This window comes from Dama dama, chromosome 6, assembly GCF_033118175.1.
Source record: "Dama dama isolate Ldn47 chromosome 6, ASM3311817v1, whole genome shotgun sequence".
NCBI lineage: Eukaryota > Metazoa > Chordata > Mammalia > Artiodactyla > Cervidae > Dama > Dama dama.
The window spans coordinates 25,746,081-25,761,529 of NC_083686.1; the positions used below are offsets into that span (position 1 = coordinate 25,746,081).

Consider the following 15,449-nt stretch of genomic DNA (forward strand, 5'->3'; position numbering starts at 1 on the left):
TTCCTGACCTGCATACAGGTTTCTCAAGAGGCAGGTCAGGTGGTCTGGTATTTCCATCTCTTTCAGAATTTTCCCCAGTTTATTGCAATCCACACAGTCAAAGGCTTTGACATTTACCAAGAAAAAATTTTGTAGCACAAATATACTTAACTCCTATTCAGATTTCTAAGACCATTATTCTATTTATTCCTGACTTGAAACACCAACTCAATGCAGTATAATTGTGTTCATTATCTATTCTTTTCTTCTTTGAGTTATTAGAACCCCCTGTGTTTTAGCTGGGCACAAAGGCTGTCCACCTAGACTCCCTTCCAAGCTCTCCTTACACCCAGGCAGAGAAAGTGACAACCTTCTGGCCAGTGAGTTATACCTTCCAAGTCATGTCCTTAAAAGGAAGCTATATGCTCATTTTTCTTTCTCTTTCCCTCAGCCTGGGACTTGAACCTGAAGCTAGTGAAGCATCTTCAACAAGACATTATCATAGGGGATGGCAGAACAAGATAAAAAGTAGCACCTGGGCCCCGGGACCACCCTGAGGAGCGTAACTAACCTACCCGAGGGATCACCTTCTAATGGGACTTTTATTGGAGAAAGACACAAACTCTTATCCTGGTTAGACCTCTGTTATAGTAGCTGATCCAATACCTAAACTTATAAGACATTTTACAGGAGAGGAAACTCAGGTTCAGGGAAGAAGAAATGCACCCAAAGTACACTGCCGGCTCGGTGGTGTGGTCCGGATTCTAACTGAGCCACAGAGGTCTCACTCCAAAGCCCACGCTGCTTCTACTATTCTTCCACTGCCCTACACTTATCTCACACTGTGCAGGGAGACGTGAGCCGCAGCACTGCTGCAAACTACAGGCATTGCAAGATTTCCTCCTTGGAAACAGGGGAAGATGGTGACGCGGTTTCTGTGAAATGCTTCCACGAGCACTGCACCCCACCAACGACGCCGGTTAGCCTTGGCCTTAACTGCCCAGCCAGAGTACAGATGGAATAGCCCCTTGCTCCAAGGGAGTTGGAGCTTTCTGTTGGGAAAGCTATAATCAGAAGCTATCAGGTATTTAAGAAAAAGGCAGCACCATATATAAGTACTTCAGAAATTAATACACTCACTTGTAAAGAATCGGGCTGAGATAATAAAGACAAACTGGAACAGAAGGAGGTTACAGAAAATATGTCAGCTCATTATAACAAACACGAAGTAAGGTTTTTTAAAAAAAGACATTAGGGTGGGGACAATGGGCAAAGAGCTGTCGAGATAGATAAGGCAAAAGGATACTTGAAAAAACTGAATTTAAGAGGCCAAGAGGCTTGAGAAGAAAGAATAAAACGTCTGAAACAGCTACTGTTTAGAATTCAGCTTCTGGCATTTTGTCCTTGGGCAATACATGCACATGTACATTCATAATTACAAGAACAACCACTCCAGCACCGTAATAGAAAACGAACAAGAGAGAAGTACCTTCAATGCCCGTTCCTGGAGGACTTTCATTTCTCACTTTACATACTTCTACAGCTTTTCCTTCAACAAGTATGTATTCAAATGCCTCTCTTATCATTAAAAAAAAAAAAAAAGAATCAAGAGAATCAAAAAGCATCAGTGAACAAGCTAGCTGAAGTTTGATATGAATCAGCAATCACTCTTCAATATCTCAGAATATTCTAGCTTTGGTAAGGCTAAAGGAATGACAGAGTCTGATGAACTCGGTGCCATAACTTTTAAATTGGTAATTCACTTATTCACTCAAAAAATGTTACAGAGTGCTGCTACCCTCATAGGCGCCATGGTCAGTGCAACCAGCGAGCCGTTGTTTGTGACAAGGTAAATTCAGAAACTGCACTAAGCAAAGGCGTGAGGGATGAGTAAAACAGGGAGATGAAGAGGTACACTTATAAAATAAGTCACAGAGATATAATGTACAGCATAGGGAACAGTCAATAATATTGCAGTACCTTTGTATGGTGACAGATGGTAACTAGACTTGTACAAAAATATCAAACCACTACATCATACACCTGAAACTAATATTATAAATCAATTATACTTCAATAAAAAAGAAAGAAACTAAGACTATAAATTAGCAACCTCTGTAACAACTGGTTACCTTTATGGTTAATTTAAAAAAACTGGGCTTGTATATTATATGTTCATGAGAATGTGTGTCTGTATTGTCATTTCATTTTTCCTAGCAATACATTTTTATATGTTTTACAAAAGTGTTGGTCTGTGACGAATTGGAAATGGGGGCGGGGGGTGCAGGTGGAAACCAATCCACTGGTCCTTTACCACAATCAGTTTGAGAAATACTGCTAAATTGCTTAATATTTTGCTGGGGCCTGCAAAATTCTGTTTTGGGAAAACAGCAGTGGATCACTTTAGAAGGTACCTACTCAAATGAAACTATAAAAGCAAGGAGACAACAGAATAAATTAAAAACAGGTAAGAAATATACAGAAAATAGTAAGTATGATGAAGGAAATGATGTAGAGAAATGAGAGACTGGAAGGACACCACTACTCTGGACAGCGCAGCTGGTCAGAAGGCCCCACGTTAAGCAGTGAGGTGGGTGTGGTGGACGTGTGGGTTAAGGGTTACGAGAACGCAGCAAGCAGAAGAGCAGGGAAGCAGAGTGAAAGATGACCTTACCATCAGAAGAAAAAAGGACAGTATTTTAGCGCTGAAGAACATGTCTATTCAGTGTCCCAAATGGGATCCTGCGGTGAGGGACTTTGTTGCCAGCAGCTCACTCACTCTCTCAAGAAACTGACCAATGAGGCCACTTAGTAACTTAAAGAAAAATGCATGAATTTACTAGTCAAAGGCTGTCAGCCTAGTCGACACTCTTACCAACAAAGGAAGTACAAGTTTAAATCCCACAGATTTTAATGCTATCTTGCTCCTTTTCAGGTAACATTTTGCTGCCATTATTGATCAAAAGAATGAGTTACAATACAGAATATATGAATGTTGTCTACTTCTGTAAAAAGTCAAATATTTGTCCCTAGGCCTTTTAAAAATACTCATCACAGCATACTACCAAGGCACAACATTTCAGATGACCTCTGTAGATTTGAAACAAGTGACCTTCCCAGAATTTTACTGCCTGAATCAACAGAGATGTAAATGTGGTTGACCCTTGAACAACAGATCTGAGCTGTGCAGGTCCACTTATATTTGAATTTTTTTCAACAGCAAAGCCTATAGATTCTCAATCAATTAAATCTGAGGATATTGAGGAACAGAGGATACACAGAGACAACTATAAATTACAGGAGGATTTTCCACTGTGCAGAAGGTTGGTGTTTGTTCAAAAGTCAATGCACAGTCAATACACATAAGGTTATAGAACAGAATACTGGTAACAATCAAAAAAAGACACTTCAGCCTATTTACTTGAAACAAAGAAACTTTTAATTAAAAAAAAAAAAAAACAACTCTTGTTGTGGGGACCCAACTATGTTCATTAATTAGTAAATAGAAATATTCTAATACTTCTGCTAAAATTAAAAAAAAATCAAGTATCTGTGAATGTAACTATCTCAGTCTATAAATAAACTCATTTAAGTGATAAACATTGGTAAATGCAAACACTCTGGAAGGATGAACACAAAACTTCCTTAGAGATTACTCCTGGTAACAGGAAATAAGATTGTGGAGAGAGGAAGAAAGGGGCAATTTGAGCCTATATATTGATTTGGATTATTTATAATAAGCGTGTTTTCAACTAGTGCTTCAATAACAGAAACATTTAAAGACAATTCCAGAATATATCAGCCTTTGCTCTTATTCTAGTACCTGCTTTAACAGACCACTTGACTGACTCACTGTTCATCTACTTTCTGAACACAACTGGGGCTTGTAATTCCTGATAGTTATCATGAACACTGAACTGGCAGATACCGAACCGCTGTACCAGAGAAGGCAATGGCACCCCACTCCAGTACTCTTGCCTGGAAAATCCCATGGACGGAGGAGCCTGGTGGGCTGCAGTCCGTGGGGTCGAGAAGATCGGACATGACTGAGCGACTTCACTTCCACTTTTCACTTTCATGCATTGGAGAAGGAAATGGCAACCCACTCCAGGGTTCTTGCCTGGAGAATCCCAGGGACGGGGGAGCCTGGTAGGCTGCCGTCTGTGGGGTCACATAGAGTCAGACACGACTGAAGCGACTTAGCAGCAGCAGAACCAATGTACCTAAGGAAAATACAGGCCTAGGACCTTATGAGCCTCTGGTAACATTTTCATCATTGGATCCAATACATAACCTTGCTTAATGTGTGCTTCTGTTTAAAGACATCTTGCTCAATATATATCTTGATTCATTAACACTGAACTCACAGCTAAAAGTGCTATTTCTCATGCCTGAGGGAAGCTAATCTAACAAACATTTTCTCCCTAAGCTACATCACAACTTCCTCATCCTTCGGAACACCAGGTAAGACCTCAGCACTATACTTGGGACCAGTTTTAACTGTGAAATCGACAAAAAGCACAAAAATGCCAAACACATGACAATAAACAGACTGTGCAAAAGACGCGTGTTTACAGTATGGGGACGGGATTTAAAACCATTAAGCTCTGCAGCAACCGGCTGAAGCTGAACACTAGCTACACCCTCGAGGCAGAATATGCAGGCTTCAGTTCCATCCCAGGCCTCTCTGCTCTCTTTTCTAACCTGACCTGCTTCACTGAATAACGATGTTACCCACCTGACACTGCTGGGATTTGATACTGCGATTCTTGCATTAAACAGAGTATTATGTACTAACGACGACAACAACAAAAACCCAGTTCTAACGAGAAGACATACATATGAGTAAAATTTAACTCACAGTTTTATTTAAAAGGATTGAAGGGAGTAATAAGGAAAAACTTCAGAGACAGCAGTATTTCAACTAATTCATACTATGCTAACTGGGTAGTAGATTCTCTCAGAGATAAATACAATGATGAATTAGACATGGATTGAAAAAGTCAGACAAAATTGAACAACTGACCACTCACTCTTGTTATCAAGATACTTTTATAGTCGCTTAGAAGAGGGTATGTAGTTAAGAAAACTAAAAATCCGGTGTCTTAAGTAATTTCTAATAAAGTAGCTTTATGTTTTAATATGCAAAGATCTCCAAGACATACCAATGAAAAAGATAGCTGTAGAACACTAGAAACAGTGTATCATTTATGAAAAAGAGATAAACATGCTCATACAAATATATAAATTCATACTGCATGATTATTTATAAGCGTGTGGAAGGATTTATACCAAAATAAGAATAGCAGTTATTTCAGGAAACAGAACTGAAATTGGAGATGGTAGTCAAAGAGGACTTAAACTTTACTAGTATGGTTTGGCATTTTGTATAATAAAATAAAAAAGCTAATTAGTAAAATAATATGTATAACATCATGTAGCTCATGGAGGTGATTATGTTTCAGGACTCTTGCCTGATGAGATTGTCATGTGAGATTCACAAGTTCACTTGTCAAGAAAAATATGAAAAGGACAAAAAATTCCATTAATAACTAGTAAAGCCCAATTACAACCTCATAACCTATGGCACAGTGGTAAAGAATCTGCATGCCAATGCAGGAGATGTGGGTTCAATCCCTGGATCAGGAAAATACCCTGGAGTAGGAAATAGCAACCCACTTCAATATTCTTGCCTGGAAAATTCCATGGACAGAGGATTCTAGCGGGCTACAGTCCACGGGATTGTAAGAGTTGGACACAGCACGAAAGCACAGCATAATCTGAATTTGTTTGCTTGTTCCGTTTACTAATAGTGTAAACTTGTTTACTAATAGTTTATTTTTACTCAGTGATACACAAGAGACCAAAAAAGCAAAAGGAAAAGGAATGAATAGGGAAGAAAAATCTGAGATGAGGAATATGAAAATAAGAAATCACTGAGAAATAAGGGAAAAAGAGAAGGTACCATAAAACTAGGATGCTGAAGTACATTTAAAGGACTCTGACATAAAGCAGTTTGCAGTATTTTTTCACAATTCCGAATAGAAATTCATAATTTCTAGTATTCAGTAACTATTTAACTGACATGAGAAAACGAAAGTCAGTAATGCCAATTTTAAAAAATCAAATTCAACCATTCAACAGGTACTTATCAAGCATCTAACATCAACTTTTTTCTTTTCTTTCCTTTAAAAAAAAATTTTTTTTGGCTACTATGCATATAGGATCTTAGTTCCCCAACCAGGGATGGAACCTGTACCCCCTGCACTGGAAGCACAGTCTTAACTATGAGACTGCCAGGGAAATCCCCCAACTTGTTTGATATAACTTTGCCTTCATGAGGTTTAAAACATAGTTATAACTTCTTTGGAGAGAATTTCCTTAACTATGACTACAGGACTAAAGTAACTCATGCTAATCAACAGTCAATTCGATTTACGTTGTTTTAATGAAACAAAAAGTTACTGGTTTTGATTACAGAAAGAGCCAGAAATTTGTTTTAAATCAAATTCTATCACTGAGAAGATTTTATTAAAAAAAAAAAAAAAAAGCAAGAGCCAGACTTATCTTCAGATGATCTGAACTGTTTCAATCTTAAAGTGGGGGGGAGGGGGTGATTACAAAGTCAAACACCAGTCACTTTTCAGATCAATCCATAAACCTAACACAATCTATTTCCATTACAATTACTAATAAGTTAGCCAACATAATATACTGCTTCATCTATTCTCCATGCTTTCTCTAAGAAATTACCTGTTTTCCAAAAGCACACACTTTTAAGCAAGACATCATACTGAAACTTGTCTAACAAATAACCTATCACAAATGCTAGCAATTCAAAGTCTGACAGTATATAAGTTTTCAAATTATAAACTAAAATTATAAATTTTATAAATTACAAATTTTAATTATAAAAATTTGTGACTTTTTATATACAGAAAGTTTATGGCATTTCTCCCTGAGGTATAAAAATATAAGCATGCTTTTTCTAGGATATATACAACAGAAAAACCAAAGCAATATAAATAATAAGAGGTACATGTACAAAAAGAAAGACAAATTTACATAAGAAATTCTTATATTCTCTCCTAAAAGATAATTCAAGTGATTACAATTATAAATCATAAAACATCAAGAATTATTTTGTCTTTTAGGTTACCCAAAGGGTAAGAGTTCATGAACTCTATAGAGCTGATGATAAGGAAGGACTTCTATTTTAAATGCAGCATTGCTTTAAAAAATATATCCTTTAGGAACATTTTATCCAATATATGTTTCTCAGAACACTAGACCTACATGGTTTCCTGGAGGGAGAAAAAGGATACGATCAATTAGATTTGACAAACACCACTTACTTTCTAACTCCATCTGGAAAATATTTGTAAACGTAACATACTGTCTGTTTAATAAACCTTGTACAAATATTAGGTTTTTTTTGTTTTTGACCATCACACAGTATATGTCTTTAGTAACAAAATCCTTTCAACTACAGCCACTCACATTTTTTGGGACACACTTTGATATGTAAATTTTAAATGATACAAATACTCTACATAACTAACCTTCAAGAAAGCCATTCAGTTTTCAATAGGCACTACTTTTAAAGAATATGAGACACCTTTGGTTGGGTATAGTGATCAAAACACAAATCATTACTATGGCTTTCTCTGACACTGTTATTGTGAGAGAGCTAGGAGAGAAAATGCCTAGCAGTTCCAATACTGACCGGGTTATTAATGTAGAATATGAACCACGAAGCCAGATATAGGAATTTCAGGCTACACATTTTATACTAACGGGGTATATAATGTGCTCGACTAAACCAAAACTGTGTCTAAATTTAAGCGCACATTCCTTAATAACAATTTTTATTAAAAGAAACTACAGCTGTGTCCATATAGCCCTTTTGCTTTTCAAGTCAGCTGACCAAAGTCTGATCTAAAAAAAGACACTTTAGCAGTACAGTAATTCTACATATCTTTTCTGGACTTTTGCAGCTTTCATGTTTTGGGACACAATTTAGGAAGAGAACCCCACCCCTATGATTCATCATCACAAATAGTTAACATTTTTCTTGGAATCTGCAAGAAACTCACCTTCAAAAAAGAAGATATTAGTTGGAAGGTAGATGGAAAATTAAGCATGTATAAGCTCTCAAAAGGGCTTCCCAGTTTGAACTAGTAGTAAAGAACCTGTCTGCCAACGAAGGAGACTTAAGAGACGAAGGTTCAATTCCTGGGTCAGGAAGATCCCTTGGAGGAGGGCACCGCAACCCACTCCAGTATTCTTGCCTGGAGAATGCCATGGGCAGAGGAGCCTGGTAGGCTACCAGTCCATTGGGTCACAAAGAGCTGGACAGGACTGAGGTGACATAGATAGCACTTAGCACGAGCACTCAAACAAATGAGTAGGATATTTACTATAATCAGTGTTTATCTGGACCTAGCAAAGTATGCCAAAGCTAAGGAGGCTTTAATCGTCAGAAACCAGTTAGTGCCTTTCTCTACTGAAGTAAAAAAGAGAAATCAAATTAAAAAGTATCTGACGCTATGAAATATGAAAGGTTTAATGTGAATGAAACTCCAGACTTAAATATTTAAAACTTTATAGAATTATTGACCATCATATGCTATAAACACAAATATTTACTACTTTTTTCTAGAGAACACCTTAATACCAGTCCAAAGTTACTGTTAACTGAGTATGAAAAGCTAGGTACCATACAGTCAATAATAAAACTCAAACATTTAGGAGAAGTTTGAGTTAAGGAAAAGCAGGAAAGCAGTCAAAGCACAGCAAATCTGAAAAATCCCTGAAGTAAAAAGTTTGACATAATGAATTTCAATCATTTCAGCACTTTGATTCCTACAGTCTTTAAAAAGTATTGTTTTAACACCTAGTACAAATATTGAGTACTACTATGGAAAAAGAGATTAAAATATATATGAACACCGCACCAAACATGCTTAAGAGTCTAGAAGAGATGCGGCAGATATAAAGGGCAGAAAGTCTAAGAAATGCACAATCTAGTTAATCTGAAGATTAATCACAGGAGAAATATTATCTGCAGTTTAGTGGATGGAAAAATAAGGGGTGCAAATTAGGGAAGGGATCCATTATGGATTTAAAGGAGAGGTAGAATTTAAGACAATGAAAAGAGGCTTTCCACTGGAAAAGATGAGAAAAGCAAAAAAGAAGGGAAACCACAATGGAAACAATATAACTTTGCAGAAATGGACAAAACTACAAAATATTGATAAAGCAGAAGTTAGAAATTCTAAGCTCTGGCAACTAGAATATCCAGGTCACATCAAATCACCAAGTAAAAGATCTAATATTATACCAACAGTCTACCGATGCCCTATAAATACTCCTAAATTAGTAACTTATGACCCTGTATACCAATTACTCTCCCAGATGGAATGAGATGGTGAAATAAATTTTATTCATGCTGAGTAAATAGTATAACAGTAACTCAGAGTATACTATTAATTCTCATCAGAAGACATTGGTTTTCCAATTCTGAATATATACGTTCAAGGCTAGGCAAGAACAAGGGCCCCCCACTTTCCTTTCAGTTTATATATACATGATACACAAGTGATTCCAGTTTCCCTTTGAAATCATGAAGTAAAAACTATGTTGCTTCATTCACCATGGCAAGATCAAAGTGCTCTAGTCTCAGCTCTGCATTACTGTGCAAGTGGCTTCAGAGCTTTGAGCTCCAGCCTCCTAACTTGTAAAATGAGGGGGTTCCACCTGGATGACCTGCAAAGGGCCTTTCAGCTTTAAAATCCTATAATCAATCAGTTGTACACCATCTTTGCTAGAGAGGACATTGTGACAAGACTATAACAAAAAAAAATATTCTTTCCCTGAAAACATGTAATAAGAGACTTCCCTGGCACTTCAGGGGATAAGACCCCAAGCTCCCAAGGCAGAGGGTACAGGTTTCGTCTCTGGCCTGGGTACTATGATCACACATGTTGCATAGCACAGCCAAAAAAAGAAAAAAAAAGTAATAAAAACTTAGCTTTTATTGAACACATACTAAGTGCTAGGTTCTATTTTTTATTTCACTTAATCCTCATTACACCCATCAGAGTAGGCATTTTTCTGATTTTACTCATAGGGTATTAGTCATCTCTTGCCTGTTCAATCCAATGAGAGGTGGAAGACAAGGATTCAAATCAAGTTCTAATAAACCACACTTTAAAACCTGGTGCCTCAAACAAAAATATCAGACAGATAAAATACATGAACAAAAGCTGAAGAGGTGGGCTGTGACTAGGTAACCTGGAGAGAGCATGTGTATGTGTGTGTGCACGTGACCCTGTGTGAAATCTCCTGATTTTCAAATGAAGGAAGGCAGATTCACCAGCTTTCAGCTTCTGCTTTAAACAGTTCTAACTCAGATGACATTAATTTTAATAATTACGTAAATTTCCAAAATTCCCAGATATGTATTAAAATACACACATCAGCAATAAAGCCTAGGCTTTGATGTAAGGCAAGCTTTGGTTGAATCCTGGCTCCATTACCAGCAGTGTGACTTAGGTCAAGTGACTTCACCTCTCTAAGCCTCAAGTTTTCATTTGTAAAGTGAGGATACTATCACCTATCCTGCAAGGTGGTTGGGGATCTAAGGAGAATGAGAATGTAAACTACAAAGAACACAGTAAGAGCCTGAGAGATGAAAGCTACTATTGAACCTTTAGGATCCTCGTAACACAGAACATAGGATCAACGTTCATAGACAACTCAGTAGCTATACGAATACTAACCTCAGTTTACTTTTACAATGTCATACTTTGTCACTTTTTTGTAGACCTAAAATTACTCTCAAATCAATAGTTAAAAAAAAAAAGGTCATACACTTATTCCTAACAGACACGAACCAAACTTCGAGATTTATCCTAAACCTAAAATCGAACCAACTTAACAAAAACTATGTTGAGTAGCTAACAATTTTTTTAAAGTGACGCTGCAAATCCCGTTACCACGAGTTCAGACTTCTGAATGGGGAGAATGGAAGGGACGCCTGTTCCCAAAGCGTTTTGAGCGCGAAAGATCATCACAACGTCCAAGCGAGTATTTCCCAAATAGTGGGTGAGGCTGAAAAACGGGGTCCGAACTAATAACACCTTGAAGAACGACCTGCCTCCAGTTGAAGGGGCAGGGGCAGGTGGCTTTGTGACCCAAACTATCGTATCATTCTTAGCCGCTTGTTCTGGTCAACTGCTGGGTTTTAAACCTTCCTGCAGTCTTCCTCAAAGCCCCATTCCAGACTGCGAGGGAGGTGGACTTTGGGTTAATCACCGCCAGTGAAGACACTGGCGAAACGGGAGGGACAGGCCCGCGGCCCCGAAGGGCGTGGGAGGCAGGTCGGGCCACTTCTGCCCAGGATGGATGACTTTCCCGGCGGTACCACCGCGGACCACCACCAAGCGGCCTGCGGGGCTTCGGGGCGCGGCTGCTGTCAGCAGGGCCAAGCCGCCGCGCTGGGGGTTGCGCTGCGGGTGTGAGGGAATAACTTGCGGGTTTCAGGAGAGGAAGAGAGGCACGGGGGCAAAAGGGGAGGCGGCATGTAGACTCCCGGCCTACGGTGACGGACGGGGGTGGGGGGGAACCTCCGGGCCCCCATGTCCTCCGTCCCGGTTTCTGCCCGGACCCTTCCCAAGTCCCGGACCCGCCGCTCCTCTCACCGTCTCGGCTTCTGTGTGCTGGGGTCCGGCACTCTGACCCCCCATAACCCCGCGGAGGAAATTCATCTTGCCGCTCAGCCACGGGCTCTACCGGCCTTTTCGGGAAAGAAGAGATAACTTCCCCTGTCCTCCGCAGGGCCTGACCCCCAAGCCTGCACTTTGCACTCCCCAGCCGCCACCGCCACAGCTTACTCGGCGGCCGCTCCAGCCCCCTAAGCCCGGAAACAGCGTCCGCCACCAGTTGCGATGCGCATGCGCGGGGACGTGGCATTACGTGGCGGCTCGAAGGGCGAAGGCAAAGGGGGAAAGCAGGCGAGAGGAGGCTGGTAGCCCGGGTCCTCCCAAGCCCCGCCCACTGCGCAAGCTCCGCCCTCCCCCGTAAGAACACGCCTCCCACTCCCGCCTTCGGCTGGTGCCTCCTGCTGGCCCCAACCACCCACGTGGTCCGAGCCCGGCCCTGCCGGCAGGGGACCTTACGGATTGTGTACGCATTTTGGCTTGCAAGGTGTTTAATTGTTGCCGGGCGGGACTTACTGCAAGCTGTCAAGTCTGGGGTCGTATTTTGTTGAGTCGAAAGTGAAATTTTCCTTCGGCCGACGTGACAGGTAAGGGGTCCCGGCCTCTGAGAGGGTTCATTTGGTTTTGCGGTATACCAGTACGAGCTTTGTGGCCTTCTCATCCCCACAAACTGCATTTCTTTACAGGGCTTTGTTTGGTGGAAAAAAGGGTACTTGAGCCCCCTCATTCCATTGCCACGGGAGGGCGCATTTCTCAGCTTTTGCTCTTCCAACCTGCCAAAAGGAATTCCTGGATCTAAACACCAGGTACACCGCTATTTTCTAGGGGTGTGAGGAGGAAACCAAGCCAACCCTGCATTTGGCTTACCAGAGAAAATACGTTGATCTGCAGTGTCAGTTTGGCAGCAGGGAACATGATGTTTTGTTATTAACACTAAACTCCTACATTTTCAGCGTGTGTGTGGCGGGGAGCGGTTAGCATGAAAAATATTCTTTTTTCAAATCCGTATGCCTTGTTTCTTTCGAAATGAGAGTGCCAGATACACATGCTATGGAGTAGTCTTGTCAATGTCTTGAACGTAAAAGCGCAGAGTCTAGTTATAACTGATTCATACACCTCTCCCGTTGGATGCCCCGCAGGTCTCAGACTCCCCAGCCTTCCTTTAAAAAAAAAAAAAAAAAAAAAAATTCAGTATGCTTCGTTCATGTGCCCTGCCACACTCATTAGTACCACTAGCCAAATAATTGCCTAAGCTGGAAGGAGGAAGCTGGGAGGAATCTGAAACTCTGGATTTCACCCCCACAGGTCCAGTAGTCAACTCCTGTCATGCCTATTCATAGACTACTTCTCAAATAGGTCTCTACTCTCCATGCTCTCTGCCCCTGACATAGTTTATGTTCTCATCGTTTTTCACCAAGATTACGGGCAATAGCTTCCTAACTAGTTTGTCAGCGTTTAAGCCTTGGGTTTCTTTCAGTCATGCGAGTCCACTCCCGGGTGAGCCTGACAATGAGAAAACATCTGTCCACGTTAGTCCTCTTCTGAAAATCCTCCGGTTGTCGCCCATTCACCCCAAAATAAAATCCAAACTCTTTAGCTTGATGTTTAGGCCTGTTATGTTCTGGCTCTTGCCTGTTTTTTCAGCTCCTGCCTCCCCCACATACTCTGGATATATGCCTGGATATGTCCTTCCCCTCCCTCCACTTCATCAAGGAAACTCCTGCTAGTTCCTTAAAATTTAACTTTGGTATCTTCAGAAAGCTCTTCCTGAAATCTAGATACACGTGTATATGCTATTCCTTTGCAGTTGTTGATATGTGGGAAGCTCTCAATAAATGCCCACTGAGCCAGACTGTTAATGGCAGACTGTGTTTTTCATTTTTATATCTCTGTGGCTTAGCATTCTCCCATAAAAGGTGATATTGATAGATACATGAAGAAAACATTAAAGGATATATGAATATTAATGATGAGAAGGAAGGTCCTTTTTTTCATCTGTAAGGTGGGATCGCAGATAACACATACCACAAAGACTATGGTGCAGTTCCCTTTCCAAGTGCCAAGGTTTTAAGCTTATGTGAGTTGAAGAACAGTGGGGATCATACTGCCAAAAATATTGTACACTAAGCATTGTCCTCTGTTAAAACTGGACACTTGACAGTTTGCTTTAGACATTTTCCACTAGGGCATTTCCTTGCAGCCTAAAAAAAGTAACCAATAAATGCTCAGCATTTTTATTACCAAGTAATATCTGCAAAGAACTTCATCTAGTCCTTACATCTCACCCCCTCCCTGAGCCTCTCCTCACCTCTAGGGGTAAAGCTCTGAGATGGAGTGGGGCTCATGGGTGTCTATTACATGTATTATTTGGTAATAAAAAGCAGCGCCTTCACAGTTTAGCAGAATCGTTTTAAGGCACCAACCTTTCCAAAATGCCCTTCTTTGTTTTAAATTTCAGTGAGTATAGCAGATGCTCAAGAACCATTTCTTAAATAAAGGAAAAGAAAACATGAAAAAGTTGTGACTGCCCGACTTGTGCCATTATACTTCTTACCTTTATAAATCTAAATATTCAATGGAAGAATGCCACAAATCATTAAAATACATATAATTCATGGCTCAACTGGTAAAGAATCTGCATGCAATATGGGAGACCTGGGTTTGATCCCTGGGTTGGGAAGATCCCCTGAAGAAGGGAAAGGCTACCCACTCCAATGCTCTGGCATGGAGAATTCCAAGGACTGTATAGTCCGTGGGGTTGCAAAGAGTTGGACACGACTGAGTGACTTTCAGTTTTCAGAATGTTAACTTGGGTGAATGAAAGTGATTTTTCTGAGAACAGAACAACTAACAAAACTCATTGATTTGAAATTCATTTTTAGATTTGCTTGCTGCCAGTCCCCGAGCTTAGTGGCTCTCTTCAGTGGCCCACTTTCCTCATCCTTTCTTCTTTTCTATAGCAAACTCAGCAATAAGAATGAAATATCATTGCACAACATTGGTTGAGGGTGGTGGTAACGTGGTAGAGTTTTGTCCATACCTGCATCGGAGGACGAGTGGAGGTGATAATTTGTGTTTAAAATGTTTCAATCACATATAGGTTTTTAAAGACTAGTTACTGGAAAAGTCAGGGTTCAAAAATATTGCTGATAAAATTTTGCATTAAATTTTATCCATTAACCAAACAACACACAGCAAAATAAATCGATAATGATGAAGCAGTAATTGACATTCAGAACCAATCAATAATAACAGTATCAAATACACTTGTGCTCTTTCTTTGCTAGACTGTTCAAAGGACTTTACAAGAAATAAATTGCTTAATTCTCCCACCAACCTTATGAAGTGAATAATGTTATTAGCCCCATTTTTCCCGTGACAAAACAGGGATAGAGAGTAACTTGCCTGATGTCAGACAGGTAGAAAGTGGCAGAGCTGGAACATAAATTGGTAATATGACTCCAAAGCCTGTGCTCTTATGTACTAACCTGTCTGACCTCTCTAGACTCAAGACAATGATCATGCACTAGGTAGGGAGGTGGTCTACAAGTCCCTGTGTAATCTGGCCTCTCTGTTGTCTCCCTGACCTCACTCACTTCCTGCTTTATTCCCTCCAATCCGGCAACACTGGCTTCCTTAGGTTTCTGAAACTTGATTTTCCCTCATGGCCTTTGTGCTTGTCTTTGCTGTGTTTGGATGCCTGCTCCTCTACCCACATAGAGCAATGCCTCACTCCCTTCACCTTAT

At 40.2% G+C, this 15,449-nt stretch overlaps 1 protein-coding gene across 2 annotated transcripts in view; it reads right to left on the reverse strand.

Annotated features, from left to right (window-relative positions):
• USO1 (USO1 vesicle transport factor) overlaps positions 1–11,888 on the reverse strand; it is a 76,017-nt gene extending 64,129 nt beyond the window's left edge. For both annotated transcript variants that reach the window (XM_061145773.1, XM_061145772.1), the window contains exon 1: positions 11,685–11,888. In XM_061145773.1, the coding sequence (XP_061001756.1) occupies positions 11,685–11,750 (66 nt within the window). In that variant the 5' untranslated portion in view covers positions 11,751–11,888. The remainder of the gene's footprint in view (positions 1–11,684) is intronic.
• Positions 11,889–15,449: the final 3,561 nt, after the last annotated feature.